Source organism: Emiliania huxleyi (assembly GCF_000372725.1).
Source record: "Emiliania huxleyi CCMP1516 unplaced genomic scaffold EMIHUscaffold_1118, whole genome shotgun sequence".
NCBI lineage: Eukaryota > Haptophyta > Isochrysidales > Noelaerhabdaceae > Emiliania > Emiliania huxleyi.
In genome coordinates this window covers 1-10,583 of record NW_005201685.1, presented here as the reverse complement: position 1 = coordinate 10,583, position 10,583 = coordinate 1, and the positions used below count along the sequence as shown (strand labels likewise).

Here is a 10,583-nt window from a genome sequence, read left to right as displayed (position 1 = left end):
CCCCTGACATTTGTGTGTGCCCTGACTCTCGCAGCAGCAGTAGTATCTAAGCGACTGGTCGTTTTTGCAAGGCGGACGACATGGCTATCCGGCTGGGCGAGCCCTTCGGGTCGGGCCGTCACGATCTGCCGCTTGAAGGAGTTTGTGCCACGTGCGAGGTGCGCGCAGGGGTATAGGGGATATGTAGCCCACTCATCAGCGTGAGCGCGGCGAGCCGCTCTGGCAGGTGGTGCTCCTCGAGATCGCGACGCGCGCTTCCGCCAAGGACCCGTTGCCCAGCACGTGGTGAGCGGAAATTATAGAAGAGCGAGAGATGCAGATTGCTGATTAGCGTTGGAGGTTAAACTCGTACACCCACCTTCCTCGGAGAACAATATATGTCCGCGGGTACACCCTCCGCGGGTTCACATTTACTTTGTCTTCTATCGGCCCCCAATCGCCAATCCCATGATTGCCATGGCCTCCGCTGGGCTCGGAAATTCTCAAAAAGCACGCGACCCAAGACGCAAGAGTCGTTCAACCGCCCGCTTGGCGTGGCGAGCGCCCGTGGCGCAAACCGGCTGAGCGAAAGCATCCGCCGGAAGGCGCGGTTGCAATCGCCGGCCCGCCAAGCTCCTGCCTTGGGTCCATGCCCGCGAAGGCAGAGGGGGTCGAAAAAAGAAAACACGGGCGCGCGGCGTCGCCGTCGGAGCGCGCTGACGTCATCGTGGCGTCGGCCAACCCGGAGCGCGCATGGAAGGAGCTCTCCGTGAGCAGCCCCGAGGTCGTGGCACGCATCTGCGTGAGTCCGTGAGAGCGTCGCGCCGCGTTGCGAGCAAGCAAATACACACAAATACGCATGTATCCAGCTTGAGTCCAAATACACAAAATACAAACACGTGTTAGAGTTGTTTGGTATTGCTAAAAATCTCTCTCTCAAAATACAGACTTACCCATCTATCTATCCATCTAGGACACTAAACCCGGCACGCGGGGTCAGCACGGATCAGAACTCTCGCCGTGCACGGACCTCGCCCCGCCCGCGGACATCCTCGCCCAGCATCCCGCCAAGGACCAAGGCGGGACGCGATGCGCGTGCCCTCACAGTCTACCCGGGAGCACTTGGAGCACTTGGAGTGCGGTCATCAACCTCGGCGCACCGGGGACTGCGTTCCCCGGTTCTTTCATTAGAAATGACGAGATCCGTGGAAACGAATTTCGCTGGGCGGCTGCTTTTTGAGTGAGCTGGAACACAACCAAACGGAGCACTCACCTTGCTGCTCGCCAATAGCAGCGCCAACAGAGCAAGAAGAACAACCGTTCCAACAGGCGAGCGTCAACCCTTGCAAATCTCCCTCGCCCCACGCAATCCCTCGCCGAATATCCACCGCCTTGTGAGTCCCTTGTCGCGGCGGGTTCTCGCCTCGGTCGGGGTTGCCGCGAATCGGTCATCACAACCCACCTCAAACCCCCCAGGAATGGTCGGTAAAAAGAGCACCGACAACATGGCGTCCTGGACTCCGGAGGAGGACCGCAAAATCCTCCAGCTGTATGCACTTGAGGTGCGGCCGCCGTAACGCCATCACTCTCGCCCAAGTATTTGAAGATCCGCGCCGCGCCGTCTCTCACCCCCTGCATCTCCCCATTCCGCAGGGTCGTAAATGGGGCCGCATCGCCGACGGCCTCACCAACCGCAGCCCGGCGTCCGTTCGCAACCGCTACCTCAGAATCGAGTTCGGGCAGCACGCGCGACGCCTCGGCCTCGCCAAGAACCGCTGCACCGCATGTGGGCTTCCCAAGCTGGGCCACGTGTGCTCGGTGAAGACCTCCGGCTTCTCGCGCGCCGCCTCTCTCCTCACCGCCGTCCGCCCGTCGGGCCCGACCGTTCCCCGCTCGGCTGCTGCGCCGCCGCCGCCGATGCAAACCACGCAGACGCCGCCGCACGTGAAGCCGCTGGTCCTCAGCGTGCCGGACCCGGCGTCGCCGCTCTCGCCCTCGTCGCCGCTCTCGCCCCCCACTTCGCTGCCGCCCGCCCACCCGCCGCCCGTTTTGCGAGCCTTCGCGTATGCCATTCCCATCGGCTGGCCGCCGATCCAACCGAGCATGACCTCGGCGAGGGCGGCGCCGCCCCCCGCCCCTCCGCCCACTGCCCCTCCGCCGCTCGTACGGCTGCCGACGGAGCCGGTCCTACACCCGCTCACGACGGCGCACTCTGTCTACTACGCGCGGATGGCAGAAAAAAAAGCGGGCCCGGACATCTGATCGCACTTTGCATGTCCATGTGTCAACGGTGGCGAGTGGCATCTCTCTCTCTCTCTCTCTCTCTCTCTCTCTCTCTCTCTCTCTCTCTCTCTCTCTCTCTCTCTCTCTCTCTCTCTCTCCTCTCTCTTAACCCTCATATACATTTCCCTCACATTCCCTCATCCTTATCACAATTTTGATACAGTTTTGGGCGGAGAGGCGAGAGCGAAGAGGCCCACTATGCACTAATCTACGAAATCTAGAGCCGGGCGAGTTTTCACCCCCCCCCCCCCCCCTGGGCCATTCGCGATCTCCCAACTCGGGCGGGAAAGCGCATGCCCTTTGAAGAGTTCGGAGGGTAGATGAGCGGTCTTCAGCCTATCCCACGAGAGAAACAGAATGGAGCACCAAACACCCTCTGGTTTCCCTGGAAACTTCCGGAAACGCAAAGTGCTGGGGACCCTCTGGTTTCCCTCTGGGTTGCCGGAAACCCTCGGAAAGGCCAACAAGTGCTCTACTATACTTAGCACGGCTGCCGCCCGAGAGCCGAGTGCGCGTCGGCTGGAGGGCGCCGTACGGGACTCGGGAGAGCACCCGCCCGCAGCCGCGCGCCCTGAGCAGTAAGTAAGTAAGATGTAAGTAGATAGAGAGAGGTCGATTAGATCGGTTCACTTGTACATACAACCTACTCCCACAGTGAATGAAATACTGTACTCCGAACGCGCGCGGCGGCTCCCAGTAAGTAACTAAGGACGCGAAGCACAGTCAGGCTCGGACTGGACGCCGACGCGGCTGGGCGCCCTCGCTGGGTACACTTCATTAGCGTTTCGCCGCTCGCGCTTCATTTGTCGAGCCTCGAGCGGCAAGCCCGCCGATCTTCGCTCGGGGGCTAACTGGCGCGCGGCCCCAGCGATGTTAAGCGCGGCCGTTGTCAGCCACGACGTCGAAGGGAAGGACGAGGTGCGGGGCGGGCAGCCGTATGTGGTCTACAGTCTGGCAGTGAGCGAGGCTGGCGATCGCTGGAGCGTGCAGCGGCGATGGTGCGTGCAAGCCCGGCGCGAAAAATGTGAACCGCCACCGCCCACCTTCAGCCACCCTGCTCGCAGGAACGACCTGCGCATCATGGTTGCAACGCTCCAGGCAAAGCATGCCAAGCAGCTCCGCGACTCCGGAGTCGCCATCCCGCGTTTCAACGTACACGGCTTTCGCTCAGCAGGTGTGCGACCCTCCTCACCGCCGTCTCCCCTCGCTGCGCGTCCCCGCAGCCCGCCCGCCCTGCTTTCTCAGGAGCGATGCTCGAGCCAGCATTCCGGGATGAGCGCGCGGCTGCGATGCAAGGGCTGCTCGCCGCGTACCTGAAGGCGCTCCCCGCCTCTGTGGTGAGAGGCGAAGGCCCTGAGCCGCTGCTGGACTTTCTCTCCCCGGCGCAGCCGCGGGCAGGCCTCTCGGCCGCGCTGGTGCCACCCAGTCTCCGGCACTGGAGCATCTTTGGCTCAACCTCGTCGACGCTCTCCGTTGACCTCCCCGAAGAGCCTCCTCCGCCATTCCCGATGCCTGCCATCGATGAGCACGGCGAGACCGGCGCACCCTCCCCAAAGAAGCACGCGGCGCAGCGGTCGCCGGTGAAGGCTCGCCTCTCCTCTCGCCGAAGCGGCTGGGCGAGACGCCACCGAGACGCTACCGAGATGGCTCCAAGACCCCTCACTCCCTCGCCCGCCACACACCCCACGTTCTGCCGCTGCGGCGTCGCCACATGATCCATCTCCACGATCCATCTCCACGACACGCCAACAACAACATGTGCATGCACATGTCCGCGCAGGTGTGGCTCGTGATTGGTGCCCTGCTCCCTCTCCTGACCGGAATGTACGCGGGCGTCGCCAAGATCGAGACGGTTGCGCGCGAGCCGGTCAAGGTGGTTGGCGGCACCCGCCGAGGAGGGGCGGCCGCCCTTCGCTCGCGGCTCGGCGGCTTGGTCGGAGGCGGCGCCCGCAAGCCTTGAAGCGCTGCGTTCCGCCTTTTGGCGCACGACGACACTCTGTCCATGACTTGCCCATATCGAGACACGAAAAGGGAAGGCGTTTTCGTGGCTTCAACTCGGAAGATCCGGAGATTGCGGCGGTGTGCATGCGCGCGCTCTCATTGTGGACGCCGCGCCGGTCTTGATTCTGCACATAGATACGACCTGCGTGTCTCGCTGTTTGGTGTATTCGTCATTGTTCTTGGCCTCTCTCTGGACTCTGGAGACTAGCTCTCTCGAGAACGCTCTGCGTGGGCGCGGACCAGGTGCGCCCGGAGGCTGGTGCCCGCAGATCTAAACGAGCGTACCCCTCTCGGTATAGCGGACGAGCGGAGACCCTGTCGGTGGCGCGGCCGGGGCCTGGCTCCCTGGCACGCGGCGCGCGCGCGGCGCGGTCAGGTCAGACTGGCAGTCATTGTCGGTCCGTCGTTCAGCGGCCGCTTGGTGGTGGCTTCAAATGAATGTTCGTATACGGAGGGTAAAATAAACCGTCAATCCGTCATGCGTACGATCGCGCGCCCTGCCGCGCCAGGGCCAGGGTGCGAGAGGCCCTGAGACCTTGAAGTGTTCTGGTCGATAGCACAAACCAGTGCAAGAAAAGGCGCACATTGACGTTCGAGCGTGTTCCCCAGGCTCGTCTCGCTGCGAGTGCTCGCGCCATCAGCTGCGGAGACCGAGAGTCGGCTCCACGCGGCTCTCGGCTCTGCAAATCCGCACAGCCCTTGCCGGCGTCGCTCCGTGTTGTCGGCTGCTGCTGCTGTCCGCGTTGCCTTGGCTCGTCGCCTCACGTTGGCACACTCGCCTGCCTCGCCGCGCCGAGCAGCTTGCCCAGCTGCGCCGGGAGAGCCGCTGCCTCATCGACGGCCCTCCGCAGCTCCTTGAGTCGCCCCTCCAGCTCCGAGGCCCGCGCCCGCTCTCTCGCGGCGGCCGCCTCGGCTGCAGCCCGCGCCTGTGAACGCGTGCTGGGTGTGAAGACAGCTAGGTGTCAAGCGATGCTGCGCCCCCTCCTCGGCCGCGGCACGCACCGCCCTCTCCGCCTCTGCCTCCCGCAGCCGCTCCTATTGGAAGGTTCCGAGACAAGGCTCAGAGAACGAACCCGCCCTCTCCGCCTCGGCCCGCCGCAACGCCGCTCCTCCATCTCGGCCGCGCGCGCCCGCTCGCGCGCCAAGGCCGCCTCTGCCGTCGCCCGCGCCGCCCGCTCCTCCTCGAGCTGCGTCGACAGCTCCGCCCGCCTCTCGCGCGCCGCCTGCGCCGCCTCCTCGGCCGCCCTCGCCGCCGCCTCCGCCGACACCAGCCGTCGAGCCTCCGCCTCCTGCTGCGCCTACGGGTCACCACGGGCGGATCGCATGTCGAGGCCATGCCGTCAACGCCTCCGCCTCCTGCTGCGCCTAGCGGGAAACCACGGGCGGTCATGGACGTGTCGTGGACGTGCCATCAGAGCCTCCCTCCTGACGTATCCGCCTTGACGTCGCGCAGCTCTGCGCCCACCGCCTCGAGCCGCGCCTCAAACGCCGCCGCCGCCGCCGCGGAGAGCGGCGCCTGACGCGGCCTGTCTTCGGCCATCCTCGTCGGGAGGTCAGTCTCGCGCTGCGCGCCCGGCCGCTGCCGCTTGGACGACTCGCTCTCTGCCGGCGGCGAGTCCTCGAGAGGCGGAGGCACATTGCTCAGCGGCTGCGGCGGCGGCTCGAAGCGGAAGGCGATCGTCTTGTGCGGCTGGCCCTCACTCTTGGCGGCCGCGCGGAGCTCGATGGTGTCTCCAAGGTTCATTCGCGCCGGCTTCCCCTGCACGAGTTGCGCCCCGTTGAGCCACGTCCCGTTGGACGAGCGGTCGCAAAGCCACGGGCCCTCTTCGTCGCGCCCGACCTCAAAATGGCGATTGGAAACCCAGTCCACGCGCTTGTTGAAGTGGATGGCGCACGCGCTCGCTCGGCCACACTCCACGTTGCGAGTTGCGAGCACGTAAGCTCCGCCGCGGGGCCGCTCACAGCCCGCGTCCTCCCAGCGAGTGAGGACGAGCCGGCCCCAGGGTGGAGCGTGGAGCATTGACGAGGGACACGAGCAGCGACGAGGGACACGAGCAGATGGTCGGTGGGATGGTGTTGGGCGAGGCCAGCTCAGGAAAAAGAAAAAGCCGGAGTAAATCCCTCCGGGGGCCCCTCTGCGCCGGGGAGGCGTTGTTGGAGGCTAGGACGCAAGCGTCCGTCGCCTTTTTCAAACTCGGGGCCCACTCCGCTACGCTCCGACCCGAATTTGGAGGGCGGCCCCCATGAAATGTAAGGTGTTGCTGGGGCGGGGCGCGGGCGCGCGCGGCAGGCCGAGAGCTCTTTTTGGAGATCAGACCTTTATGACACGACACGCGGTGTGGGAGCTGGAGCTGGTGCTTGGAACCAACCCCCAAGAACGGCAGGCTGGGGGGATGAATCAATTTAGGAAGCAAAATAGTGGAAGAGGTCGTTAGGCAGTTGCGCCACGGCCTTCTTTAGTAAAAGGCGAAAGAAGGGCACGTATGACGTAACCGCGATAACCTCTTCACAGTGAATTTGGGCACTCTTGAAGCGGCTCGGAACCAGGCTGCTTGTGGCCGGGCAATGCAAGCGCGCCCGACGGGAGTCAATTTGCACGAGTGTGTGGCCGGGCCGAAGCCGCACAGCCGCTGAATAGCGGCCAAAGCTGCCACGGCTCTACGCTGTGGAGCGAACGGCGCGCGAGGCAGAAGATGCACTTGTTGCAGACACGACCAATGCGCGTCAACACCTCGCGCGTCAATGCCCTCGCAACGGCGGAGGTCACGCCGCCTCGTGCTGTGGATCCTCATCCTCGGCCATAATGTGAGGCGCCATAGCACCGGCTCCGCCGACAGCCGCTCTGCCCGGCACTTGGCCGCACCATCCATCGTCGCTCCCTACTCGCGTGCCGCCGCGGGCACTGACTCGTGCGGCGCACGTGTGACGCCTGGCAGGCGAGGAGGGCGTGAGGGGCGACGGCCACCTCCTCCCACACCCAGGCTTTTTGCCCAGCCATCGGTGGCACCTGCACGTCCCACCGGCCAACCGCCCAGTGCCCGACTACTTGTAGCACTTGGTCTTGGAGTGCGGGGGGGGGGGGGGAGCGACGCTCTCAGCCCGTGGCCGGAGCGGCCCGGCGGTCAGCGGGCGCCATGGGCGAGGGGGGCGAGGAGGACGTGGCGGGCGCGGTGGTCGGGGTGTGGAGCGTGGCGGCTAAGGTAGGTGCGCGGCTGCCAACCGGTAGGTACCTCCCTAGAAACCACTCTGGCACTGGAAAGGGGTCTCCCCGCTCGTGCTGTTTGCGACGGCCACCCCCTCTCCCACACCCCTGTACTCAGGCTGTGTTTTTGCCCTAGCAGCTGTGTGTCGGGCGCACGGCTGCAAACAACAACACTCACACATCATTTGGGGTAGGACGGCGACCGCCTCCACTGTGAACCACTTTTGATGCCTAATCTCAAAGTATAGCCAGGGGGGATACCCGTAGCCCCCAAAGTGAACTGCCTGATCGACTCCCCGGCACACGGCGGAGGAGGAGGAAGACAGCACAACCCAGGGCGGGAAGAGCACAATGCTCAGGGTGGGACAAAACACCGACAGAACACCGACAGACGAGAGAAGAGGCCACAAAACAGACAAGCAGAATGGCAAGAGAGAGACGCTCTGCAGGCGAGCCCACGGGCCTCTTGGGCCCTCGCGTCTCTCTCTCTCGATTCGTTACACCGATTCGACCATCAATGCGGCGGGCCGATTTCGACCCATCACAAATGTGGGAAGCCATTAACCTCCCTTGGCTTCCCACACAAACCCCCCTTCATGGGGGGAGCAGCAAATGAGGTAGTCTCTGCGAAATCACTGTCCCAGTGAATTCGCCCTAGAGGCTTCCGTGTGGACTCGCAGCTCCGGCTGGATGTCGGCGACCTAAAGCTCGGCGGTCGTCGCTTCGCGCCGGCCGACTCCCTGTAGGACGGCGACCGCCTCCACTGTGAACCACTTTTGATGCCTAATCTCAAAGTATAGCCAGGGGGGATACCCGTAGCCCCCAAAGTGAACTGCCTGATCGACTCCCCGGCACACGGCGGAGGAGGAGGAAGACAGCACAACCCCATCGCCAATCCTGTCGAGGTCGATCCACCGTCTCGCGCGTGAATCGGCCGCGACCTCCACCTCGAGGCGAGGGCCCACCCTTGTGTCGAGTGCCCCTCCAATAGCTCAGTAGAAGCGCGACGTGTTCTACGGCCGCGACCATCACCATCGTAGGTCCTTGCACTGCGACTGCGCCACCGGCCAAGCTCCAGTGCGGTTGACCCCCATCCACGATAGGGCTGTCGCCTCATCCATGCCGCTGACCGCGCCCAGCAGCGGGTGCTCGCCGCTGTCCACGGACGCGGCTCGTCAGGCGGCGCGGTGCCGCCGGCTGCAGCGACGGCTGTCCCGGCCGTCGCGTCCTCGAGAGAGGCGAGCGAGCCGGCAGCCGAGCCCGCATGGCCCTCACCGCCACAGCCGCTCTGCCTGCTGACCTCGCTCTCGCCGCCGCCGCCTGCAGCGGCGCCTCCGCGGCTCCGAGAGGACCCGGCCCGCGGCCGCGCCTCGTCGAGCGCCTCGTCGACGCCCTCGGCGACGCCTCCTCGCGTCGCGTGCCCGTGCGTGGCGACCGCACCGCCGGCAGAGCTCGAGTGGCCCTCCACGCCACCCCGAGACTGCCCGGCGATGGTGCTTTCGTCGCCGCGCGTTGCCGTCGCTGCCTCGCAGCGGCTCTGTGCCTCGGCGCCGAGCCGAGACATGCCAGGCGGCCCGCCGCCGCCCACCGAGACGAGGCCCGTCCCCTCGTCGTGCACCGCGTCGCTCGCGCCTCCGCCAAAGCGATCTCGATCACGCTTTGCGGCGACGGCGCCATCGACGCCGACTTGAGCCGCTGCTCTCGCCCAGCAGCGGGTGCTCGCCGCTGTCCACGGACGCGGCTCGTCAGGCGGCGCGGTGCCGCCGGCTGCAGCGACGGCTGTCCCGGCCGTCGCGTCCTCGAGAGAGGCGAGCGAGCCGGCAGCAGAGCCCGCATGGCCCCCGACTTGCGCCGCTGCTCTCGCCCAGCAGCGGTTGCTCGCCGCTGTCCACGGACGCGGCTCGTCAGGCGGCGCGGTGCCGCCGGCTGCAGCGACGGCTGTCCCGGCCGTCGCGTCCTCGAGAGAGGCGAGCGAGCCGGCAGCAGAGCCCGCATGGCCCTCACCGCCACAGCCGCTCTGCCTGCTGACCTCGCTCTCGCCGCCGCCGCCTGCAGCGGCGCCTCCGCGGCTCCGAGAGGACCCGGCCCGCGGCCGCGTCTCGTCGAGCGCCTCGTCGACGCCCTCGGCGACGCCTCCTCGCGTCGCGTGCCCATGCGTGGCGACCGCACCGCCGGCAGAGCTCGAGTGGCCCTCCACGCCACCCCGAGACTGCCCGGCGATGGTGCCTCCGCCGCCGCGCGTTGCCGCCGCTGCCTCGCAGCGGCTCTGTGCCTCGGCGCCGAGCCGAGACATGCTCGGCGGCCCGCCGCCGCCCACCGAGACGAGGCCCGCCCCCTCGTCGTGCACCGCGTCGCTCGCGCCTCCGCCAAAGCGATCTCGATCACGCTTTGCGGCGACGGCGCCATCGACGCCGACTTGAGCCGCTGCTCTCGCCCAGCAGCGGGTGCTCGCCGCTGTCCACGGACGCGGCTTGTCAGGCGGCGCGGTGCCGCCGGCTGCAGCGACGGCTGTCCCGGCCGTCGCGTCCTCGAGAGAGGCGAGCGAGCCGGCAGCAGAGCCCGCATGGCCCTCACCGCCACAGCCGCTCTGCCTGCTGACCTCGCTCTCGCCGCCGCCGCCTGCAGCGGCGCCTCCGCGGCTCCGAGAGGACCCGGCCCGCGGCCGCGCCTCGCCTAGCGCCTCGTCGACGCCCTCGGCGACGCCTCCTCGCGTCGCGTGCCCGTGCGTGGCGACCGTACCGCCGGCAGAGCTCGAGTGGCCCTCCACGCCACCCCGAGACTGCCCGGCGATGGTGCCTCCGCCGCCGCGCGTTGCCGCCGCTGCCTCGCAGCGGCTCTGTGCCTCGGCGCCGAGCCGAGACATGCCAGGCGGCCCGCCGCAGCCCACCGAGACGAGGCCCGCCCCCTCGTCGTGCACCGCGTCGCTCGCGCCTCCGCCAAAGCGATCTCGATCACGCTTTGCGGCGACGGCGCCATCGACGCCGACTTGAGCCGCTGCTCTCGCCCAGCAGCGGGTGCTCGCCGCTGTCCACGGACGCGGCTTGTCAGGCGGCGCGGTGCCGCCGGCTGCAGCGACGGCTGTCCCGGCCGTCGCGTCCTCGAGAGAGGCGAGCGAGCC

General features: G+C 66.7%; 3 protein-coding genes across 3 annotated transcripts; 2 read left to right on the top strand and 1 right to left on the bottom strand.

The window, feature by feature from the left end:
• Window positions 1-1,457: 1,457 nt before the first annotated feature.
• Window positions 1,458-2,241, top strand: EMIHUDRAFT_122094 (hypothetical protein; the record flags this gene model as incomplete). The annotated part of the gene is made up of 2 exons (XM_005791503.1): window positions 1,458-1,541; window positions 1,633-2,241. 2 exons carry the CDS (start codon window positions 1,458-1,460, stop codon window positions 2,239-2,241), a joined length of 693 nt encoding a protein of 230 aa, XP_005791560.1.
• Window positions 2,242-3,132: 891 nt separating this feature from the next.
• On the top strand, window positions 3,133-4,222 carry EMIHUDRAFT_251511 (hypothetical protein; the record flags this gene model as incomplete). The annotated part of the gene is made up of 4 exons (XM_005791502.1): window positions 3,133-3,260; window positions 3,327-3,436; window positions 3,508-3,842; window positions 4,043-4,222. 4 exons carry the CDS (start codon window positions 3,133-3,135, stop codon window positions 4,220-4,222), a joined length of 753 nt encoding a protein of 250 aa, XP_005791559.1.
• A 1,452-nt stretch (window positions 4,223-5,674) lies between these two features.
• On the bottom strand, window positions 5,675-6,283 carry EMIHUDRAFT_251510 (hypothetical protein; the record flags this gene model as incomplete). The annotated part of the gene is made up of 1 exon (XM_005791501.1): window positions 5,675-6,283. The coding sequence occupies one exon, from the start codon at window positions 6,281-6,283 to the stop codon at window positions 5,675-5,677; it is 609 nt and encodes a 202-aa protein (XP_005791558.1).
• Between the last annotated feature and the right edge of the window lie 4,300 nt (window positions 6,284-10,583).